The 22,342-nt window shown below is 37.0% G+C and overlaps 1 protein-coding gene across 1 annotated transcript in view; it reads right to left on the reverse strand.

The window, feature by feature from the left end:
• Positions 1 to 5,080: 5,080 nt before the first annotated feature.
• LOC127962003 (PH domain leucine-rich repeat-containing protein phosphatase 2-like) overlaps positions 5,081 to 22,342 on the reverse strand; it is a 59,774-nt gene continuing 42,512 nt past the window's right edge. Inside the window, exons 11-19 of the mRNA XM_052561398.1 lie at positions 21,541 to 21,636; positions 19,761 to 19,916; positions 17,317 to 17,517; positions 16,797 to 16,959; positions 15,335 to 15,465; positions 15,078 to 15,191; positions 13,138 to 13,332; positions 12,396 to 12,627; positions 5,081 to 11,290 (exon numbers count right to left, since the gene is read on the reverse strand). Of these exons, the coding sequence (XP_052417358.1) occupies positions 10,046 to 11,290; positions 12,396 to 12,627; positions 13,138 to 13,332; positions 15,078 to 15,191; positions 15,335 to 15,465; positions 16,797 to 16,959; positions 17,317 to 17,517; positions 19,761 to 19,916; positions 21,541 to 21,636 (2,533 nt within the window). The 3' untranslated portion in view covers positions 5,081 to 10,045. The remainder of the gene's footprint in view (positions 11,291 to 12,395; positions 12,628 to 13,137; positions 13,333 to 15,077; positions 15,192 to 15,334; positions 15,466 to 16,796; positions 16,960 to 17,316; positions 17,518 to 19,760; positions 19,917 to 21,540; positions 21,637 to 22,342) is intronic.

Here is a 22,342-nt window from a genome sequence, read left to right on the forward strand (position 1 = left end):
AGCATACTGTGTAGCAAATAAATAGCAAATGTTCATCTTTAACCTACAGATTTGAAAATGCCGTTGGTTATTTACAGGGCCTAACCTTAAACCAACTGATGGAAATTACAACAGAACTTGTAACAGTTTTATTGCAAAGCACAATATTATAAATTAGATCTCGTGATTGAGTTGAAACCAAATTATTGTTGTATAAGCATAGCAAGAGTTAACAAAGAGTTATACCCACCACCAATTAACATTAGCCCTTCATTCATGAAATGGATACTGTAATCATACAGAGACAGTTGCATACCTTTATCTTTTGCTCGTTTCTCCTCTTCTTCTTTTCTTTTTTTTCGAAATTGGGCACCTGGCTTTACCTTTTCTTCTCCATCTCTGTATATTTGGCACTCGACAATCAACAGATTTCCCATGCCCCCAACTGTCACTCAGGACCAGAAGTCAAGACTAAACCAATTCACCTTGATGACCGCATCATCGTTTTGTATTACCTAGTTTCATTTGCAGGAGCTATAGGCCTGTATTATAACATTATGAATGAAATGTGCGTTATTTGGAAGAAAGTCGAGGTGTGTGACTGACTTTAGCCTATTATTAATTATATTACTAGTGTGGATCCCCCGTCCCCGTCCACCCCCGCCCTGTCCGTTCCATTTGACAGAGACGCGCCTCTCGCCCCACCCTGTTACACAAAGCTTCTGTGTGCATTTTCAGTGTACATTTTCAGCAAGCAGGGGCGCCGGTGTGATGAGAAATCGGCAGCTGCAGGGAGCGCCAATTTGCCAATTCCACACACAGTGAAATTATATAAATGATGAAAAACCGCTTCGCGACACAGAGGATTTTTTTTTTTTATCTGCTCGTGCTGCCGCCCCCAATGTGTCACGAAAAAATTACGCCCCGGGCGGCTGCCCGGTTCGCCCGTGCCTAAAACCGCTACTGCATCGTTACTTAACAATGTTATTACTTGACAGCATTTTGTTAAAATTCTTTAATAGATAAGACTAACTGGAAAAAGAGTGGCATTTTTTTAAAGAAGTTTAAGTAAAATAACTACATTTAAAAATGTTTGCATACCCCACTAATGAGATTAGGCCTACATCAAAACTCGGTTTTTTACTTTAGAATTGAGTGATTTTTTTTTTTATTTTTTATTTTTTTTTTTAAGAATTTTAGTCTGGCTTTTCAAAATCCTTTGCTACAAAATCTGATTTAGACACTGATTTAACTATATATCCTGTTATTTTTACTCATTGTAAACATTAACATGGAATGTATAGTAAAAAGTATTTATTTTATCTGCAAAACACTATATTCATAAATGTTCATTTTCTTCAACATTACCCAAATTACATAATTTTCAACTAAGGCGACCTAATTACAACACTTAAAAACATTAACAACAACAAAAAAGTATCAAATTTGTGAGGGAAAACATTCATTCTTTTGAATGTTACGTAATTTGAGTTATTACCTCTGTACCTTTAGTTTAACTTTTTTTTTATTTAACTTTATTTTATTTGTTGTCTTCCTGTATTATTACTTCTATTCATACTGTCATCCAATGTTGTATCTAATTGTTGCAGTTGTTTATACCTGCAATAAAAAATATCTTAATAACAAAATGAGAGAAATTATATTAAAGTTGATTCATAGATTTATTTTTAATCTTCCTAGTTCTCTACAAACTTAAAAGCTATAGAACAATGGCTTTAAGCCACTTCAAATGCATATATAATGAACACATTGCAAATGTTTAAAGTCCTTATGCCTTTAGTTTTTTTCTTTGCTGCCAATGGGCATGCATTTCACTCAGTTAAACAATAAAAGTTAATCAAAGCATGGAGTTTGGATTGTAATCCTAAAACCTGCACTCAGAAATTTCCTATGGGTTGTTTTTGATTTATGAATAAAATAAAATGACTTTCTGTTTAAAGACTACAACTACCACAAGGATGTAAGCTTACTTCTACGAGGAACTGGGCAACAGGTGTAGTTCTGTAACTTTTTTTTAGCAACATATAATTTAAAATAACACAGCAGCTTCAAAACTTAATGGATGGTAATTTTTCCTTAAAGGGTAAGTTAACCCGAAAATGAAAATTTGTTAATCTTCTACTCACCCTCGAAGCATCCTAGGTGTATGTGATAGTGATGGGAAGTTCGGATCATTTTACAGACTCGGACCTTTGAGTCTCGTACAGCAAAATGAACAAATCTTTTTTTCGAGTCATTTCGTAAATTTTATCAAATATAATTAAAATCTCACGTGCTACTTTCCTAACATGTCTGCTAGCCTACTTACGCAAACGTTGATCACACTACAAACAATACAAAACTATAATGCTATAATAAACAGAAAAGACGAATTCATTGTTTACCTGGGTCTTCAGAGTATGATAAGCTCACCTCACCTCTTATCTGACAAGTCTTTGGGTTTGAGTTAAACAATGCAGTCTGAGCCGGAAAGAGAATTGATTCGTTCATCTCATGAGTCTTTAGGGTTTGAGTCTTTTCTTTATCACGTGACAGACCCATAAGCTTTGACCAGAGACTGTATAAAAGGAGTTAGCCTGGCAACAAATCTGTGTATTTTCTTTTTTTCTTTTGTCTTTATGATTTTAAGTGTACTGCCTCAATGTTTTAATGTTTGTATTATTTAATGATAACAATATAAAAACACTGTATAAAAGGCTTTATTATTATCATCATCATTATTATAATTATTATTTACTCTCACGGTTACTGCGTTCTCATACACAGCTGTTTTGGATTGAATTCTATAATGTTATCCATCGCCATGTGCTCCAGGGTTTCTCTCTGCTTTTTAAGGATGAACTGTTTGGCTTCTTTAATATTCAAAAAGACACAATTTTATTTTATTATTAAACTATTATAACTTCTTGCAAAATGTAATATTCACCACAGTAAATTCACTCATCAAAATCCTTTATAGCCTATAAAAAAAAAGAAAAAAAAGGGGTTCAACAATATCCAGATATAGTCAGCAGATGTTATAACAAAAGTGTTTCTTACATTTGAAATCTGGATATTTGTCTTACAAATACACATGAATTCACTACAAGGTGCATTTATTCCAGAGCTGTATGAGAGATGTATTATTACAGATGCGCGCACTTTATTTCACATCTTCTGAACTGTTGACAACAAACACCCGCTTACCCACATTGAAAGACTTCGAAGAGCAAGGACAATTTTCAATATAACTTCAACTGGATTATTCTGAAAGAGGAAAGTCACATACACCTTGGATGCTCCGAGGGTGAGAAGATGGACGAACTTTCATTCTCAGGAGAACTAACTAAGTGACAACTGGTGGCGAATTGTGTGTTTGACAGAACGCCTTCTTTTTATAACTCTTAAAAATTAAGTAAAATAATTGTTAATAGATCTGCCCAAAACAACATTGTTGTTGCTGAAAACAGGAATATAAGTAGTAACATTTGAAAAGGCAGTAAAAGTAAAACAATAAAAAAAGTAAAGTAAATTAAAAAAAAATGCGATCAGGATATTATTTGACATACGATTGCTTAAAAGAAGACTTTAAATGTGGAGACAATTCTAACACTCTTCATAGCTTTCTTATTAGTAGAAACCAAAATCTAATTAAAATAATTCTCCATGTCTCCAAATCTCGAGCTGAATATGTGTATAATGTTGTGGCGTCTGTGTCAGACAGGTTTCACAGGTGTGTACATTCACAACAACACAAGAAACCTGAACGAAACCCAGACAAAACAATGCCTACTTCATCCATTTCAGTGAAAAGTAGGCTCTGTGTTCAGATCTACAACAACCTCGTCTGCAAAGAGAGGGAAGCCATGTACAGTAGCAAAGGTCACAGAGGGTTCGAGTGCAATCTCAACGGGGCTGACATTGATGGAGGCTGGTTTGGGGTTCGGGGATTATTATATTTCCCATAAGCGCAGTGTATGCCATCAGAGCCTTCATAAGAGTGAGGAAGATGAAGCAGAGGCCGACAGAAGACGACAACCTGTCAAAGTTACGCCATTTCAGGAAGAGATTTTTAACAGTATCAGAAGGATATGTGTTCCTCCATTTTTAAAGGTTTTACTTGCCTTCTTCTGAAGAGTTTTTATGATGAAGGACCTTATTCACAAACTTATTCTTCACAAACATTGGATTTGATTCCTTAATTAAAAAGAAACGCTCAATATACTGAGAATGAGATGAATTACACAAAATGAATTACTTTATTAGGGTTTCTTTCATCCTTCCACAAGTTAAGGGCTTAAATCAGAGCTGAAAGTTATAAATTCATAGTCATGATGCTAAATGTTGCATTCCCTGCAAAAAATAAATAATAATAAATATCTAAACAATTTAAATTGTTTACTTTAGATGCAAATGTTAAAATCTTAAAATATTGCACAAATTTAAGAGTTTATGCTTGAAAGAAGAAGAAATATGTCAATGAGGTATAAAAACTGGTTTTCCCTTTAAATTAAGTTGAGGCAGATATTAGTTACAACCATAAACTGGCTTCATTTTTGATCAATTTCATACAAAACACCATTTTGTTTCTCAGGTAAATGTATAATGATTTAAGTATTTTAGACATTGAACTGGCAAACAACAAAAATGACCAATGCAGTGTGATCAGAAGGTACAGTAGAAGTCATTTTCAAATTCTAGTTTCTGTAAAATTAATTAAAAAATTGGAGATCGGTTGAAAAGTTGTACTTTCCAACTTTTAAGTATTGCTAATACACCCTAAAATGGTGTTTTTCTCAAGACGTTTACACTCAGAGAACATACTCACCTTTTCGTTGCCTTCAGTTTATTATCTAAACTTTTGGTTTGGTCTTAAATTTACCATCATGAAAATCTGCAGAAACCTTGTATATATAGATTACATAACATACATATTTAATTAAGTCTATATTATCTTTGGTGCCTTGTTCAGTTTTTGTAATTTAACAAAGCAAGATCATTTCCTTCTCTTTATATGTGCGTCTGTTACGCAACTATAGATGAGACATGCACATTAGCAAATACATCCCATAAAGGACTTCTGAGACATCAAAGACACGTGTTTCACAGTAAAAAAATTTATTGCTACTTGGCTGAAAAGTGAATTAAAAATACAGCTTTCTGCTCAAAACGAAGCGTAGCAGCATCTGAAATGAAACGCTGAGCCAGTCATCACAGCAAAAGTGCTCGCATTTAGTCCTTTTACTAAATCAGTAAAACAACTCAAACCACCTCCTACACTAAAAACAATTCAATAATTTAACACAATGAAAATATCCAGCAGTTTACTGCATGCTAAATTAGAAACTTAAAAATATAATATACATTATGCTTCAGATATTAAAACAATTTCTTATAAACAGAAAAGTTCATATTTTATACAAATAATCACATGATAATATATTCTTTATATATATATATTTATATTCATTTATATAGGGCATGCTTCTCACATTAAATACATGAATAGTTAGTATCTTCAAAGAGAGTACCTTGATGGGCGACAGTTTACTTTAGGATGCTTAAATCCTAGATTCTGCACTGGAGGACCTAGAAATCTGCATGAAACTATGAAGTACAAAAATAAACCTCGGCTTCTTGGCATTGAGAGGAAATATTAAGCATCTTGTAAAAACAAAATGCACAAATGATGACAAGATCAAGCTTTGGTCACATGTCAACAACGGGAACTTCATCTCGATCCAGAATGAACTGTGATTATGTGCAAAAATGTCAATGAATACGCTAGATAAAGATGCGTTTTTGCATTCAAAAGCAGGCTTCATCTCTCTCAGGGTCAGACCGCAATCATACGCTAACAGCAACTCTCACACTGTGCAGATTTACAAAGAGACAAATGCTTTCCTTGTTCAGTCAAATTGAAAAGTTTTCAGTCAAGTTTATTGAACACGGACCTCATCTGTCATTGGTCAGACAAACAGTTAGCCCCACCCCTTAGCTTACACCATTGGTTGACACTGGTTGCCATGTTAAACAAAAGCACACACGGATGTTCTGATGAATCCAGAATGTTCACTTTTTTGAGGAATGAACCAATGAATGTTGCTAGTAGTTGAGCTTGGAGTGGAGGTGTTATAAAAAATAAAAATAAAAGATTTTTTTTTAAAGATCACACGTCACCTTTAACTTCTCAAATTGTTTGTTAATGTGTGAATTTTTGAGTCATCTTCTTAAAGAGAAAATCCAAATCATAAATTATAAAATCTATCTATTCATTGTTGCACAATGCGTTAAAAGAAAGGAAAAAATTGGCTTTCAAAAATTATAATGCGTTTAAACTCTTACAATTATTTCTTAAGTTATAACACTTTATAATGAATACCTTCATAATGCATTATGCATAAAAGTTAACCGTTACCAAAAATACTTTATGCTCCATGATAGAATATTAGAACCCCCTCCCCACCAAATGCCCTATAAATGTTAAACTATAATAAAAAATCAAATATTTAAAGTGAGTGTGAATATTTGTATAACTGTGCTTCGTGTTCTTTAAGTATATAATTAAAGGGATAGTTCACCCAAAATGTACATTTCATGTGATTCCAAACCTCTATGACTCCACTTTCTTATATAGAAGATATTTTGAGAAAAGTTGGTAACCAAAACCTTTTGGTTATCAGCATTCTTCAAAATATGTTATTTTGTGTTTGCAGAAGACATGTCTGGAAAAACAGAGTTACATAAATAATAATGCTGATTTTGGGGTCAGCTGTTCCTTTAAGAATCACCTCCACTGTGCCATTTAACAAATGAATGTAAACTTAATGAGTGTTTGATTACTACACCAAGGAAAACTGCATTTTTGCCAACATTTTCAGGAATGTGAGTTTCACCTCATCATGTTTTGGCCAGGAAAGCACAGAGCACAAATGTTTAAGGGATCTAAAATACAACATTTGTCTACGTGGCAAAGCAACTAGTATAGAGAAAACAAATTTGCACTATTTCCACTAGAGAGCACTGCACCTGACATCCACAGACATACATTAATGCATTTCCCCAGTCTTGTTCTTGAATTTTCAGATTAATATTGCCCTAATCAGACACGTATGATTGTTGCATATATAATTTTGAAGTATGATGCAGATATGCACCATGTTGTAGGTCTATAGAAGATGCTCTTGAAGTGGTAATAAAGTGGCTGTATCAGTGATGTCGGTTCAAAATATTACTTCCCTTTTCGGTTTCCTTTCAATGTCAAAGCACTGCGAGGGATGAAATGCTTCTAGCTAATAACAGACTTGGATTACATCTTGCAAACAAAGCACGCCATCAAATGCTTGTACTCTGCCTCTTAACACAGTATGAATCAGCACGTTGTGCCTCAATAACCACATCTCGCCTTTCAACCAAACAGAAGAGATGACATTTTTCAGGGGGTAAGAGAGGCCACAGATCAAAGCCTAATGATGATTTTAAATGCATTTCAACAAATCTAAAATGCAAGTCTTAAATATGTCTATGCATATAGATTCTCTGAGCTATGTAATAAATGCTTATACAGTGTAAAACCCTTTTACTTTATAAGATTGAACAACAATACTTGATGCACTTAAGCATAAAGCTCTAAATGATTTAGGGAATCTAGAAATCAGTTTCTAGAAAATTGTACTTCACATTTTTGAGTGCAAAAAAGAGAATTAGACTATAAATACTAAAAAGACTGTGGAAAAACCATGATAGAAAAAAAAAAATCCCCCAAAAAACCATGAGTCATGCAGGGCTGCTGCGTCCATGCCACTGGCTTCAGCTCTCAGAAACACCCGAGGGACGAACGAAACACTCAAAATAACCTACCTTCCCTTCAGATAGCACTACAACATATCTTTTGGCACAAGAGCTACAGTTTTCGGGTCTGTAGGCAATTATAATTAACACTAATGCTTGAAGTTAAACGGCAGTAAAAGTTCAATTCAAAACTGTCCTTGATGTTAAATACAGGGATTCAGATTAGTTGCATGGCAGCTTTCTCTCCTACATATTAGAAAACACAAATCCCTATGCAAGTTTGGCACAACGAACATTGCATTTGATCATGGAGAATATCATTTAAAAACAAAAAAATAAAAGTCTAACTCTACTTCTAAATGTTATAATTTACAAAATTAATCTCGAGGAGAAATGGCTTAAACCAGGGCTATTCAGATCTTGCCCTGGAGGGCCAATGCGGTGCAGAGTTTGGCTCTAACCCTAGTCAAACACACCTGAGCATGCTAATCAATGTCTTTGGGATCATTAGAAAATCACAGGCAGGTGATTTGATCAGGACTGGAGCCAAACTCTGCACCCCACTGGCCCTCCAGGGCTTAAACATAATATCTGAGCATGCAACAGACTTAAGCTCAGTTTCAAGTTGATACAAAGCTGCAAATCCAAATACTGATTTTTTTTATTTTCAAACATGCTTAAACCAAGGCTGATACGTCTATGAAATGTAATTTCTATATTCAAAGTGCATCAGTGTCAATTTGAACTTTTGCTTCCTTTCTAAAGACTATGAATCAATTTAATCTTACACCTTATAAATATAATTTAATACAACCGATATCCTACAACTGGCAAAAGAAAAAAAAGGGCTTTTAAATTGAGTATCTAACAATTAACAATGGGCTTTGCACTTGATTGTCCCTAATTTTATTTCTCTAATTCTGTATTTATTATTATTTGTTATTTTTGAAAGTTTGAAATTTAATAATGAGCTGTGTAAAACAAAGTTAATTCCTGGGAAAACCCTGAAAAAACAACATTGTTTCCAATAAACACCACTAGATGTCTCCTCAAACCATGCTTCACTGCTCAGAATAATTCCCTGATACTGTGATTGTGGCTATGACAAATTCAACTGACCCAATATAGTCTCCTGGGTCAAATAAAAAAACAAACCCGAACCTTATATGTACCATGCATGGCTAAAATAGAGCATACATGCCCACACACACACACACACACACACACTGCACAATACATACCATATATATCCAGTACCTTTCAAACCAAAAAAAAAAAAAAGTGTCAGCTGATAATTTTTTTCTTGATTATGATATATGAAAATATCCCAAACTCACTCAGATCAACAGCAATACTGCCCTACTACAAAGACCCAATGTCTTATTCACGGCCCAGGGTTGTGTACAGTAGCATGGGCTCTGTCATCTAGTCATGGCACACTCGAAACTTCAAGTACTCTTAACGATCCGAAACCGCTCAAGTTATGATTTCAGACAAGGTTTTGAGGTCTTTCTGCTCCCCAAAACGGCGATGGCGATGCTTCCACTGAGCACTGTAGTTTCTGTCTCCATCTCACTCCGACCTCCATCACAAGACCGATTCCCTCTGAATGTTATGATGGGATCATTGTACTCTTCTACTGTGCAGAGGGTCCCGGAGACCCCCATGGCTTTGTCTGGGAGATCCCGTATGCATACAAGAGAGGAGATCAGGAGCATGAAATGGAGCGGGATGTTTCCGACAGGTCAGTTTGGGAAGAGAGCCATCTGAAATATCCCTCACAGACGTCAAAAGTGCAGATTACGGACTGGTCGCCACTATGGGAAGGTAGGAGAACAACACTGCATTTACGCCAGAACAGTGTACGCCTATCTTCAAGAGGCACTTTTCTCATCTTTTGGTCTCAGTTTAGTTTGATAGTATCTTTCCTCCAGAAGGCAAATGTGATCAATGAAGCCTACGTAAGCCTGTGACCTTTGATATAAAGGGCGAATGTCGAAATGAACTCGCGCATGGTGATGTAAGAGGTACTCCAGCTCCATGCTGTGATTTCTGGTCAGGAATAGCCCATGTATTTCCACTATCTTCAAGATTTCCTCGGTCCTGACATTTCCACCAGTCCGTTCCGGACTGGGATCAGCACAAGAATGCACATGCATGGACCCACACGTGATGACGGCGCTAAATAAGAACTGGATTATCTCGAGCGTGCTAGCCTCCTTGATGTGGCACTATGATGTGGAGATGCTCCAATGGTGCGGTCCTCTTGCACCAACTATAGAGCGGTGTCGTAGACGTCCTGTTGCAGGACGGTGGTGGGGTGGAGACCGGGGACTGTGGGCTGAGGATGGTCCCAGTTGGTGTCTCTCGCTGAGGACGGCGGCCCAGGAACTACAGGGCTCTGGCCTCTCAGCTGCTCCCGCACATCTTGCTCCAGACTCGGCGGAATAATTAACTGGTCTTCCGGGTCTTGCTGGGCTGGTGCGGCGAAATATCCCGACTTCTTTTTTGGGGCCTCCAGTGCTACCTCAATAATATTGTGGCTGTCCTCGAGAGCCACTACAGAGCCATTAGAGAGCTTCTTCCCAAAGAGACTAGAGGTTGAAGGAGACTTCTTCAGATCCGAGATCTCTCGGCCGCATACGGCCAGCAGGCAGCCGTTGGTGGCAGAAACCACCACGCTGTTTTGCCGCCGCATTTTGCTGTTGGGATAATCCGAGCCCCTCGAATCATGCCGGGCATCCAGATCCTTGGGACTTTCCGGTGGTCCGGAGCGCAGCTGAAAAGCGCAGCAGTGGATGTCCACTTCCACCTCAAGCTTACTCCCGTTTGAGATGACGCCTTCTAAAGGAGCCTCGTCGTCGCTGTCCAGTCCGTTGTCCGATTGGTTGCTTGAGAAGGTTGCGCTGGAAGGCTGCCGCTGGAATAGAGCCGGGTGCGCCCCTGGCCCGAGGCTCGCCAGTGGCCCGGTGTTACACAAGGTAGTGGTCGGATGCAAACTACAGCGACGCTCCGGACGAGCCGTTGGTCCTGAAGAGGGGTGCTCGTCTGAAGCGGTGGACCCAGCCTCGCTGCCCACTTCCGAAGCGGACATCTCACTGTTGAACTCAGAGGCGATGCCACTGCTAGATGACGGCGTGGCTGGGTCGCCAGGGGACACAGAGACCGGTAAAGGTGGTCCTCGGACTTCTGCGGTCGAGAGAGGAGGCTCGCACGTACAGCTGTCTTCTCCGATATGCAAAGCTACCACCACTGCTCCGACATTATCCCGGCACCCATAGCTCTGTGCCAGCGTGCACAGCTTTTTGGCAGCAGCGCGGGGGTCTCTGACAGCCAGCACAGTGCTCACTGCCTCCCGGTACGAAACCTTCTGGAAGAGTGCTTTGTTTCCTAGGATCAGGAACTCATCCTGAGAACACAGAGACTCTGTGTGCACCCAGGGTTTGGGAAGCACCCAAGGAAACAGGTAGGAACAGCCGAGTAACCGTGAGCAGCATGTCACCCCACTCACCTTGTTATCCTACAGCACAAGAGTCAAATGATTAGAGTCACAAATAAGCTGCTACTTCTCATTCATGGCCATATGCTAACTGGCTGATGCAGCATGCCGTTTATTTAAATAAGAGCACCTGGAGATTTGGTTTGGTCCTCACACTGCACATAATGTGACTTTAAATATTAAATAGAACTATTAAAATAAAATTAATAATAGGGATAATATTATTGCACTTTAATTTTTCATTAAAATAAAATAATGTGTTAATACTATACTACATTTTAAAATAAAAAGCGAGTATTAAAAATAATAACAATTTTGTAAACAAACATAAAATGCTAATATTTAACTTTTTAAAAGCATTAATTTTCATCATTTTCAAACTCAGCAAGCTTTTATTTTAGCAGGTTGCTGTCATGTAAGAACATGCGTGTCAGTGAATGAAATCTCATTTTGTCTTGTTCTTTGAAAACATTGTAACTGTGCATTTACAATGTCAGTATGCAACACTGCAAAAAATCCTTTTCTAAAGCAAAATAATCTTGTTTTCTGTTTGGAATAAGATCATTTTTCTTACCCCATTGGCAGATTATTTTAAGCAAAAACTCACTTAAATTCTACTTGTTTTTTTACTGAAAACAAGACCATTTTTACTCGTCTAGAAAATACTTCTTGATTTAAGAATTTTTTTATATTTAGGCTGGAAACAAGAAAAATCTAAGCTAGAAAATCTTTTTTTTTTTTTTTGCAGTGAAATGAGCCGGCTGTATTTATGATTTTTTTTTCATCATGCATGCACCCCTACTTACAGACCTTAGTCTGGGTAGAGCCATATTTAATTTTTGACAGGAATGAACACATGGCCAAGAGGTGAGAGATAAAGTGCCTTCAATGGATTGTAATAAATGCCGTTTAACGTGCCAATTATTCAGTTGACAAAAAAATAAAAATCAGTAGTCTAAAAAATAAATAAATAAAAACTCCATAAAAAGAGTCTTGAGAGATCTAGAAACTTTATCCAGCATGACTGCAAGTCTGTCGCTCACAGCCTGGTTTTATTCTACGTACAATTCAATATGGCTTCTAACCTGACTCAGGTCTATGGGATGACCTGAGAATGAGTCAATACCTCAGTGATGATAGCTTTTGCCAGTTTGACGCGCTCCATCTCCTCAGCGCTCTGTTCTAGGCTGAAAACCTTTGACAGGGCAAGAGGTTGCCCATCACGACACAGTACAGCCTGGCAGGTGCCTACGTTGGCCACAGTGAGGCTGAAGTAGCGGCCAGCTTCGGAGGACTCGTGATGGATGTAACAGAGCAGAGCAGAGGCACCGAGCTTCTGGCCTGCCATGCCAAGTTTCCTGCAAAAGTGTACATGCAATATGAGAAATGCATTTGTTATTCATATAGCTAACAAGAGCTCTGTCTGAACTATTGTGCGTTCAAGTCAGATTCACAAGTTGAACGTAAGTTGTAATTGCCAGTGGGTTTTCTTTGAGCCAGTTTCAGAGTTGTGGGCGTCAGTGATAAAATATGGTGGATGCAATAAAGGTTTTCTTTTTCAATGAAACTAGCTCATTTAAAGAGAGTGTCATTTCTGGAATTTTCTTTGGGTGAACTATCCCTTTATGCTGCTTGTATGAACTACGATAGTACTCCACAACTATGATAGAATATATAATGACTTTGTTTACAAAATCTACATGAATTTAAAAAAACGACTGGAATGCACCATAGTTGCAATACACAACTGGTTCTTTAAAGATATTTTCCTTTGATATGATCCATTTTAATATGCTATACATACAGATTATTTGGTGATACTCTGTTGATAAAAAAAATCAGCATTTACGTAAACATTATTAACACACCTATGGGAAGTAAGGAAAGTGTTGCTCATGTATACACGGTCCACACTGGAGTGCTGGATCTCCTCTGCCAATACATCTCCCATGGTGCACTGCAGTAACCTGGAAACTTCCTCATTACGGTCGCCATCAAAAATCCCATAAGCAGCCTCTGGACTGTCTCCGAAGCGATCCACAGCCAGCACAGACACACACAACCTGAGCCCAGATAAAACAGCAAAGAGTTACAAAGTGTACAATATCACATTACAAACACATTTCATTGAATGGTAAGAGATACACCTCTATAGGTACATACACACTCTGACAAACACACAAAAGTGGCCCCCCTCGGAGGATGAAGGGTACACAGAAAGGATGCGATATCTGAGACGGACTGCTTTGAAACTGTGGAGGTAATGCCCTTCGCAGGGGGAGCCAAGCACACGGAGGTCACATTAAACATGTAGAAACAAGACGTTTAAGCCTATGGGATGCTGTCTGCAGCTTGCCCTTGGTCTCTGCCAAATCCAACACTACTATTATTCTGAGAATGCCAACTGTTTTCATGCCATCCAAGTATTTATTGGTTAGAGAATTAGTTTGCTCAGGCCCAGATCGGCAAAACATCTGCTGCTGACAATTCACAAGAAACCTCTTAAGGAGTGAAAACTTCTTGGAAGTGTTCTTAAGTGGAATTCTTGAAAAATACTTTCAAATGTTTAATATTGTTAAGACAATATTGTTAGTGTTACCTGATTAACAGCTGTTGGAGAAGACTTTCTGATCAACTAAATAAACCAGTATTTTTTAAAAACTGACAGTAGATTGCGTATCAATAGATTGTGGTCTCTTGTATGTGGACCACAAAACCAGTCATAAGGGTCAATTTTACGAAACTGAGATTCATACCTCATCTGAAAGCTGAATAAATAAGCTTTCAATTGATGTATGGTTCGTAAGGATCAGACAATGTTTGGCTGAGATACAACTATTTGAACATCTGGAATCTGAGGGTGCAAAAAACTTAAAATATTAAGAAAATCACCTTTAAAGTTGTCCAAATTAAGTTCTTAACAATGCAAATTACTAATCAAAAAAAGAGTTGAATATATTAACAATAGGAAATTTAGAAAATATCTTCATGGCACATGATCTTTACTTAATATCCTAATGATATTTGGCATAAAAGAAAAATGGATAATTTTGACCCATCCAGTGTATTGTTGGCTATCGCTATACAAACACCTGTGTTACTTAAGACTGGTTTTGTGCTCCAGGGTCACATGTTATAATATGGCCACACACTACTGAGACTGGCTTGATGGGACTTGAGTATTTTTTATAGAGTTGTGACTGAATTTCGAGTTCAGTCTCCTGACCGATCATTGTTTACAATATCAATCATTGGCGTCTCATTTCAGAAAAGTAATTCCAAAAAGTAATTTCATAGAACTTTACATTCCAAAGAAATCATAGTAATTAGGCAATTATCAAATAGTCAATATTATAATGGTAACTTTTCTGAATTAAGGCAACCTACACGTTGTACACGGCCAATAAATGTGACATAGCAAGTGTTATGTTGCAATGCTTAATATCTGAAATAACCCAATAAATTCATCAAACATCTTAGGTTTTGGGGACTTCAGTTGGAGGTTATCCTAATTTTAAAAATATATTTTTTAATGAAGATTCCATTCAAGAATTTGAATTATTTTGTATTGGTTTAAGAACAAACTTGAGAACAATAAGTATTTTGGGAGTTAAAACATACTCAAGAACACCACGTTGAAAAACTGAATTGAAATTGATTGAACCTAGTCATTTCAGCTAGCATTTGATTGTTTTTTTCTTCAGTATATCTTCTGTAGAGAATTATAGGCTGGGGATGGTAATCTGGAAATTTGTTTTGATTGCGGCTTCTTCTTTCTGTGAATCTGGTGTCCTCAGATTTTGCTCACTTGTTCCTTTGCCCACACATCTCAGCGTAACCATGATCCCACAGGGTGGACGTGCCCTGTGCGTCTCCTGCGGTCACAGATGGCTTCTGGTCCAGCTTCAAAGTGCTGATGTGACTGGAAGAGAGGAGAACCCACAGAGGTGTGAGAGATAAAGACCAAAAACACAAAAAGCAATCAACCCCCTGGGTCTGTGAGAGTATCAGAACATATTAATATTCATCAGCTGCGTAGTGTGCTGTGTGTTTGTGGCGGCTCACCTGAAGAGGTTGAGGGTTTTGTGCTCTAACATGAGGCTGCTGTTGCCGGTCAGATCCAGCTCTTGCAGTGTTGATGGCAGAGAGTCCGGCAACAGGATTTCTGTCTGCTCATTACAGCTCACATCTACTAGCTGCACAAACAGCACAGGAAATACAACATACTTCATGACAAACTGTAACAGCCCCATTGGATTTGGGGACAAAAGTGATTTTGCAAGAGTTTACTAAATAAGCTAGATAGATGTGACCCTGGAGCACAAAACTGGGTTAAATTTTTAGCAATAGCCAAAAAACAAACAAATAGCTGTATCTCAGCCAAATATTGTCCGATCCTAACAAATACATCAATGGAAAGCTTCTTTATTCAGATTTCAGATGATGCATACGTATTAATTTCAGAAAATTGACACTTAAGACTGGTTTTGCGGTCCAGGGTCACAAATGTAAAATAAAGTAAATGAATTGTGTAAAATAAAAATTGTCATAATAAGAAGTGTGTAACAAACAACAGCCCAATTTTATTGGATTTTTGGGAATAAAAATCGTCCCATTTTGGCAGACTGTAAAAATGTAAAATAATGTACAATACAGTAAATAAAGTAAACAAAATAAGGTAAAAAACAGAATGCAAAATGATGTGAAAAAAATGTGAAATAAAATTAAAGTGCATGACAAACAATTACTCAATTTTGTCGATCTGAGGACAAAAACATTTCAGTTCTTCCAGACATGAATAAATAAACTTAAAAAATAATACATTTAAAATAACGTATAATATATATATATATATATATATATATATATATATACATACACACACACACACACACACACACACACACACACACACACACACACACACACACATATATATATATATATATGTATATATATATATATATTAAAACAAAAAATGTGCATTGTAAAATAATAACTGAAATAAAATATATAAATATATCTATTTTAGAGGGGGACAAAAACTATTCAGTTTTTCCAGTCTTAACTAAACAAGCTTTTTTCTTTTTTTAAATAATGAGGTTTATATACACAATAAAAAAAAAAATTAAGAAAAAAGCAGTGTCACTTATTAAGTGTTACTAATTTGCATGTTCTCACCATTTCTATTTAGAGATTTAATGTTGTTGTTTTATCTTTTAAGTATCTTATTCTCACCTTTTGATTAAAAAAAAAGAATTTTCCATCCATTACTTCAGTCTGTCAGAAAGCATTCTAAAATGCTGATTAGAATGTTTTATTCAAACATTTTTATTCAAATCATGTCTATGAATGTTTTTTTTTTGTTTGTTTTTTACTTGAATTACTGCAACTGTAATCCATACATATATTACATTTTTAGGTATTAATTTGTTCCTGCCACTTGATGACTCTCTGGCTGACCCTTAAGATCCTTCCAGTATTTCTGGGCAGTGTTTGACCTGTCCTGTCATGATGCGTCACAGACCTTGATCTCGGGGAGGCCGAGGACCTCTGGGAACACGCTGATATGGTTGGAGTGAGCGATGAGCGTGTGCAGTCTCTTGCAGCTGGACACGGTGGAGGGGATCGTTTTCAGCTTGTTCCCACTCAGATTCAGTTCCTCCAGGACCTCCAGCTTACTGAGCTTGCTGAGAACATAACAAGGGAGCTCATTTAGAAAGGAACAATAGCACAATTCATGGTCATATACGCTGATTTGATCTCTGATCTTTTTGGTATATGTGACCCTGGACCATAAAACCAGTCAACTAGTTGAAACTGAGATTTATACATCATCTAAAAAGCTGAATAAATGTGACCCGTGCTGGGTCACAATGAGCAAATTTAAAAAAAGGAGTCATTTTTATTTGTTAATACCACATATTGTTTACTTTTGCTACAAATATAACATGCTACCTGGTTTTGTGCTCCAGGGTCACATGTCATTTGAATAATAGGCTCCTCCCACCCCGTCGATGGAAGCACACTAGTTCAAGGTGTCATACCTTGCAGGGAAGGACTGCAGTTGGTTATAAGCCATATGCAAGACCCGCAGGTTCTGATGCCCCACCAGTAGAGCAGCGCAGCTCTCATTCAGGTAGTTTCCTGTGAGATAGAGCTCCTGCAGGGTGCTGAGGCTCTCCTCTGATTGGCTGCTCGGCGGGATCGTCTCCAGCGCATTGGCAGACACATTCAAATACTTTAAGCTAGTAGACGACAAGAACAAGAGAAGACAAGTTGGTACGTTTACACACAGTACAAGTAATGTTGTTTAAATAAATAAAAAAAAGCATGTTAATAAAGCCTAAATCATCTGGGATATAACTAAAGCCTCAGAGCTGCAGCACATCTTTCATGCTTAATGGATGACAAGTGATTAAGCCACAGGAAATGGAAGAGCTGCGGGCTGTTCTGGCTCATATTACTGTGCCTCACTGAGCCGTATCCTCCTGTTCACATCATGAGAGGCTCTGGAGAAGCATGTCACTTCCTCTGTGCTGCTGTGGATCCAGTGTTGTGGAGTAGGGAACTAACTGCAAGCAGGAACTAAAACTACATCTCCCAGTAGCCAACAGTTGTTCAGCGGTTTATATTTTTATCAATATTTAAAAACATAATTTATAATTTGTTTTTTACATGCTGTACATTTAAAAAATGTGCGTAATATTTAAATAAAAAATTAAAATATAAATAATTTTAGTGTCATATTGTTTGTGCAAGCAGCTTGATAATTAAAGACGCTCATGCATTTTTTTTAATTTACTTTTTTTTGTATCTTGATATTTTGGTATCATTAAGATACTATTATAAATTAGGAATAATTGACTTCGGTCTGCTGAATTGATCCGTCATTTCTTATCCCATCGTTTACTTTACTTAGATATTTGGCCAGCGTCCTTGTGGGTTTTGTTTATTTTGCTTTTGCATGACCTTTGAAATAACTGAAATCATCTGGCGAAGTGATATGAACATAATGCGGTCAAGATTTCGCCATTGCAATTCCCTGAAAATAAGTGACTTAGTGGTAAGCCCCTCCCCTCAAACACAGATGAGCCAATGGCAGTTGAGTATCAGTTGCACAGGGAGCGGAACTCGGACATCTTTAGTTTTCAGTGCCATAGAGAAACATTGGAAGATCCAAAGCTATCCTCGGTTTGATGGGGTTTATGCTACACTGATTCCCGTTATCCCGAGACGATAGGCAATAGAATTTATTTGATCACATTTCCTAAAGCCAAACAAAACATCTTAATCCTTCATGGAATATTTAATTCACACTTGAATGGTGGCCTTTTATAAGAGATTGAGCGGACATTGTTTGTCCGAGGGAGCAACCGTAACTAAGGGGGGGCGGGGCTTAGAACATGCATCAGTTTGTCAAGTTAAAACTTAAAGTTTTAGTAAATTTGCTGTCCGTTTTTCTCGTTTTGATTATTGGGTTGGGTGATTTCTTTTGTCGCAGTGTTGGAAATATTTATGTTTTAAACCATGAAGGCGAAGCCAATGAAAGACGACGAGAGGAGAATCTACTTCAACTTATGCTGATAACGGTATATAGCTAACGATTTTCATTTATTCCCTGTATATTTCTCTTGTGGCCTGTACATAGTAAAAGGAAATTACTAGAAACTTATTTGGTGATAAACGGGTTGTTTTTCAAAGTCGGTGCCTTAGGCTCAATAAAGCTTCTTATTTAATCGATTTTTATTGATGACTGCAGTGTTAATATTTTAATGATAGGCCTATAATTAATTGTATAATAGACCTGTTTTAAAATACTATTTTTAATATATTTTAATTGAAGAACAAATAGCCTTTTGTTATCCTTGCAGCGCATCAGTTTTGCGATAATATTGCGGGACAAATTAATTGTAGTTCTAGTCTTACAATAAAATGTATTAATTATAATAATAATAATAAAAGTAACTAATAAAAATAAGAGTGCATGAGGGCTACATTAATTGAAAATGCCAAATCCTCTTAATATTTGGTTTAGCTGAAACCAAATCTTAAACTTTGGTTTGCTAAGTAGATTAATATAATCTAACATTGCTAAGTCATGGCCTAGTGGTTGTGGGTTCAAATCTCGGGCTGGCAATACCACAACTGAAGTGCCCTTGAGCAAGTCACCGAACCCCCAACTGATCCCCGAGCTCCAGGTGTGTGTTCACAGTGTGTGTGTGTGTGTTCACAGTGTGTGTGTGTGTGTGTGTTCACAAAGTGTGTGTGCACTTTGGATGGGTTAAATGCAGAGCACGAATTCTGAGTATGGGTCACCATACTTGGCTGTATGTCACGTCACTTTCACTTTCACTTTAAAGGTCCACAGACACACACAAAAATCACAGGAAACAGAGAGGAAAGACACAAGGAAAAATGGAGAGAGGAGTAGAAAAAAGCCCGGAGAGAAAGATGAACAGAGAGAGGGCAGAAGGAGGGAGTGACCTACTTCAAGGCTTTGTAGAAGAAGCTCTCTGGAAGTTGGCGCAGCTTGTTGTGCTGCAGGTCGAGTGTTTCCAGTGGGATGTGGTCGAGCAGGTCAGCCAGTCTCTCCAGCCGGTTGTTACCAGCCAGCAGTTTACGCAGACTCAGACTGCTGAGAAGTCTGACAGCAAGGAGGGACCGAGAAAGAAAGACAGACTTCATCAGAAAAACACACACAGAAATCACTGATCTATAACAGAGAATTCACTGTGTAACACTGGATCGCGAACTGATCGCATTAATAACGTGCACACTTTGCTTTATCATCATGAGACCCTGCATTCACATATGAGGACATTATATTTTATAGACTGTACATGCCACAGTTTTAATTCTGGGTGTCCTGTACAGTACAACTGTAAAATTACAATATTTCTATTTATAACTGAAGATTTTCAGTAAATAAGTTTTAATTTTCATTACTATTTTAATATTTTATGGTCAAAAAAATTTGTATTTAAGAAAAATAATTTAATTATAATGTAATAAAAGTATAATTTAATTATACTAATAATATTTCAGGTCTTCTGAAGCCAAACAATAGTTTTGAGTGAAGAAAAAAACACACCGACATACATACACACACACACACACACACACACACACACACACACACACATATATATATATATATATATATATATATATATATATATATATATATATAAAATAAAAATATTTAAATTTATAAATAAATTAAAAAAAATATATATATATTCCATTAGTCACAGGTTCTTGTACGTGTTGTAACCAAAAGCAAGCACACTAGATTGACTATCCTATGAAGAATGGCATGTGAGAGCTGCAAATGAAGATTTTCAGTGATTAACAGCTTTCACATCGTTTTTTTCTTTCTTGGAGCTTGACAGACATGGTCAATAATGAAGCTGCACAGACAAGAGCTGCATGAAGTCTCTTCAAAAACCTCCCTTCTCATGGAAAATAACAGCATTATGGGTTTGGAATGACATGAAGTTGAGTAAATAAAGACATCATTCTCTTTTTTGGTGAACCATTCCTTCAAAACAGCAACACAGCATTTTCATGCAGCACTCTCAAATGGGACACAAACTTCAAGCCGCATATTATCTCATTTGTGCACGGCTTTTAGCTCTTTCAGATGCAAATGACTGAATGTTAATGTGGAATTAGCTGGAAATGGTGCTTTCATCAGCTTGGTGTTTACATCACTCTGCTTTGAGACAGCAGAGTGGCCTCATCAAGCGTCTGCTGATGAACGCCGGGCCGTTTCTATTCACATCCACCGTCTGGCCAGACAGACCCTCTAACCCACATCATTCATATCAAATGGGCAATTTTTGTTGAATAAATAAGTACAAAATGCTGACATTAAGATTCGGGAATGGGGGAACAGGAAGACAGTTTCTTTTTGGAAACTGGCGAAGATGCAAATGCACTTCATGGCGGTCTAAACACACACACACACACACAGGCGTAATGGTTTTTATATACTAGTACAAACTGTATTTTCGATCACCCTACACCTAAACCTACCCCTCACAGAAAACTACTGGCAATCGTTTATTAATTTCATAAAAAAAAAACAATTAATATGTTTTTAAGCCCTTCTGGTTTACAGGGACACAGGAAGTGTCCTCATAAGCAATGTTTATGTCATAGTACCCAAGTCGTTATACACATGTGTGTCCTCAAAAACCAAATACACCAGTACACACACACACACACACACACACACACACACACACACACACACACACACACACCTGGCCGGGAGCTCAGAGAGCAGATTATGGGAGACGTCCAGCACCTCGATCTTCCTGCTGTCACACACCCAGTCTGGCAGGTATTCCAGGAGATTCCTGCAGGAGGGATGGGAATTAACTCCAGGCTAATTACCTCAAGGCTTTAGCATTGTACAGGAGAGAGCAGGAGCGCACTGAGCCTCTTGTAAACATCCGCTCACATCTGCATTACCATGTTCATGTTATAGTGCAAGTACACTAGTAAATACAGAGTCGTCTTATTTTAGTATTATTTATATCCTTACGGTATTTATATACAATTTTCATTAATATTTTTTAATTTGTTTTTATTTTAATATTTTCAGATTTTATACGTTTTAATAATAGTATTATGCACTTTTGCCTTTTTTATAGTCTCTGATTTAAAGAAAAAAAAAAAAAATAATATATATATATATATATATATATATATATAATTTTAAAAAAAAGCTTTGCTATGTATACTGCGTTAAGCTAACTGAGACTTGTTTTAGCACTTGCATATCATTGCTCTTTTGTTGGTTTTGATTGCTTCAATTGTCCTCACTTGTAATTCGCTAAGAGCGTCCCCTAAATGACTAAATGTAAATGTAGTTTCAGTTCATTTAGGTTGTTGCAAATCTAGTTTTTAATCTACTATTTATATTTAATTTTAGTTCTGCTGTATTTCAATTTACAAGTAGTTAAATTTAAGTTGAAAGGTTTTAATAAATAGTTTTAGTTTCAAGAAAAAAAAACAAGCTTTTTAAAAATAGTTTTCGATTCCGTTAACGTCACTGGTGCA

The sequence above is a fragment of the Carassius gibelio genome, chromosome B7 (genome assembly GCF_023724105.1).
Source record: "Carassius gibelio isolate Cgi1373 ecotype wild population from Czech Republic chromosome B7, carGib1.2-hapl.c, whole genome shotgun sequence".
Taxonomy (NCBI): domain Eukaryota; kingdom Metazoa; phylum Chordata; class Actinopteri; order Cypriniformes; family Cyprinidae; genus Carassius; species Carassius gibelio.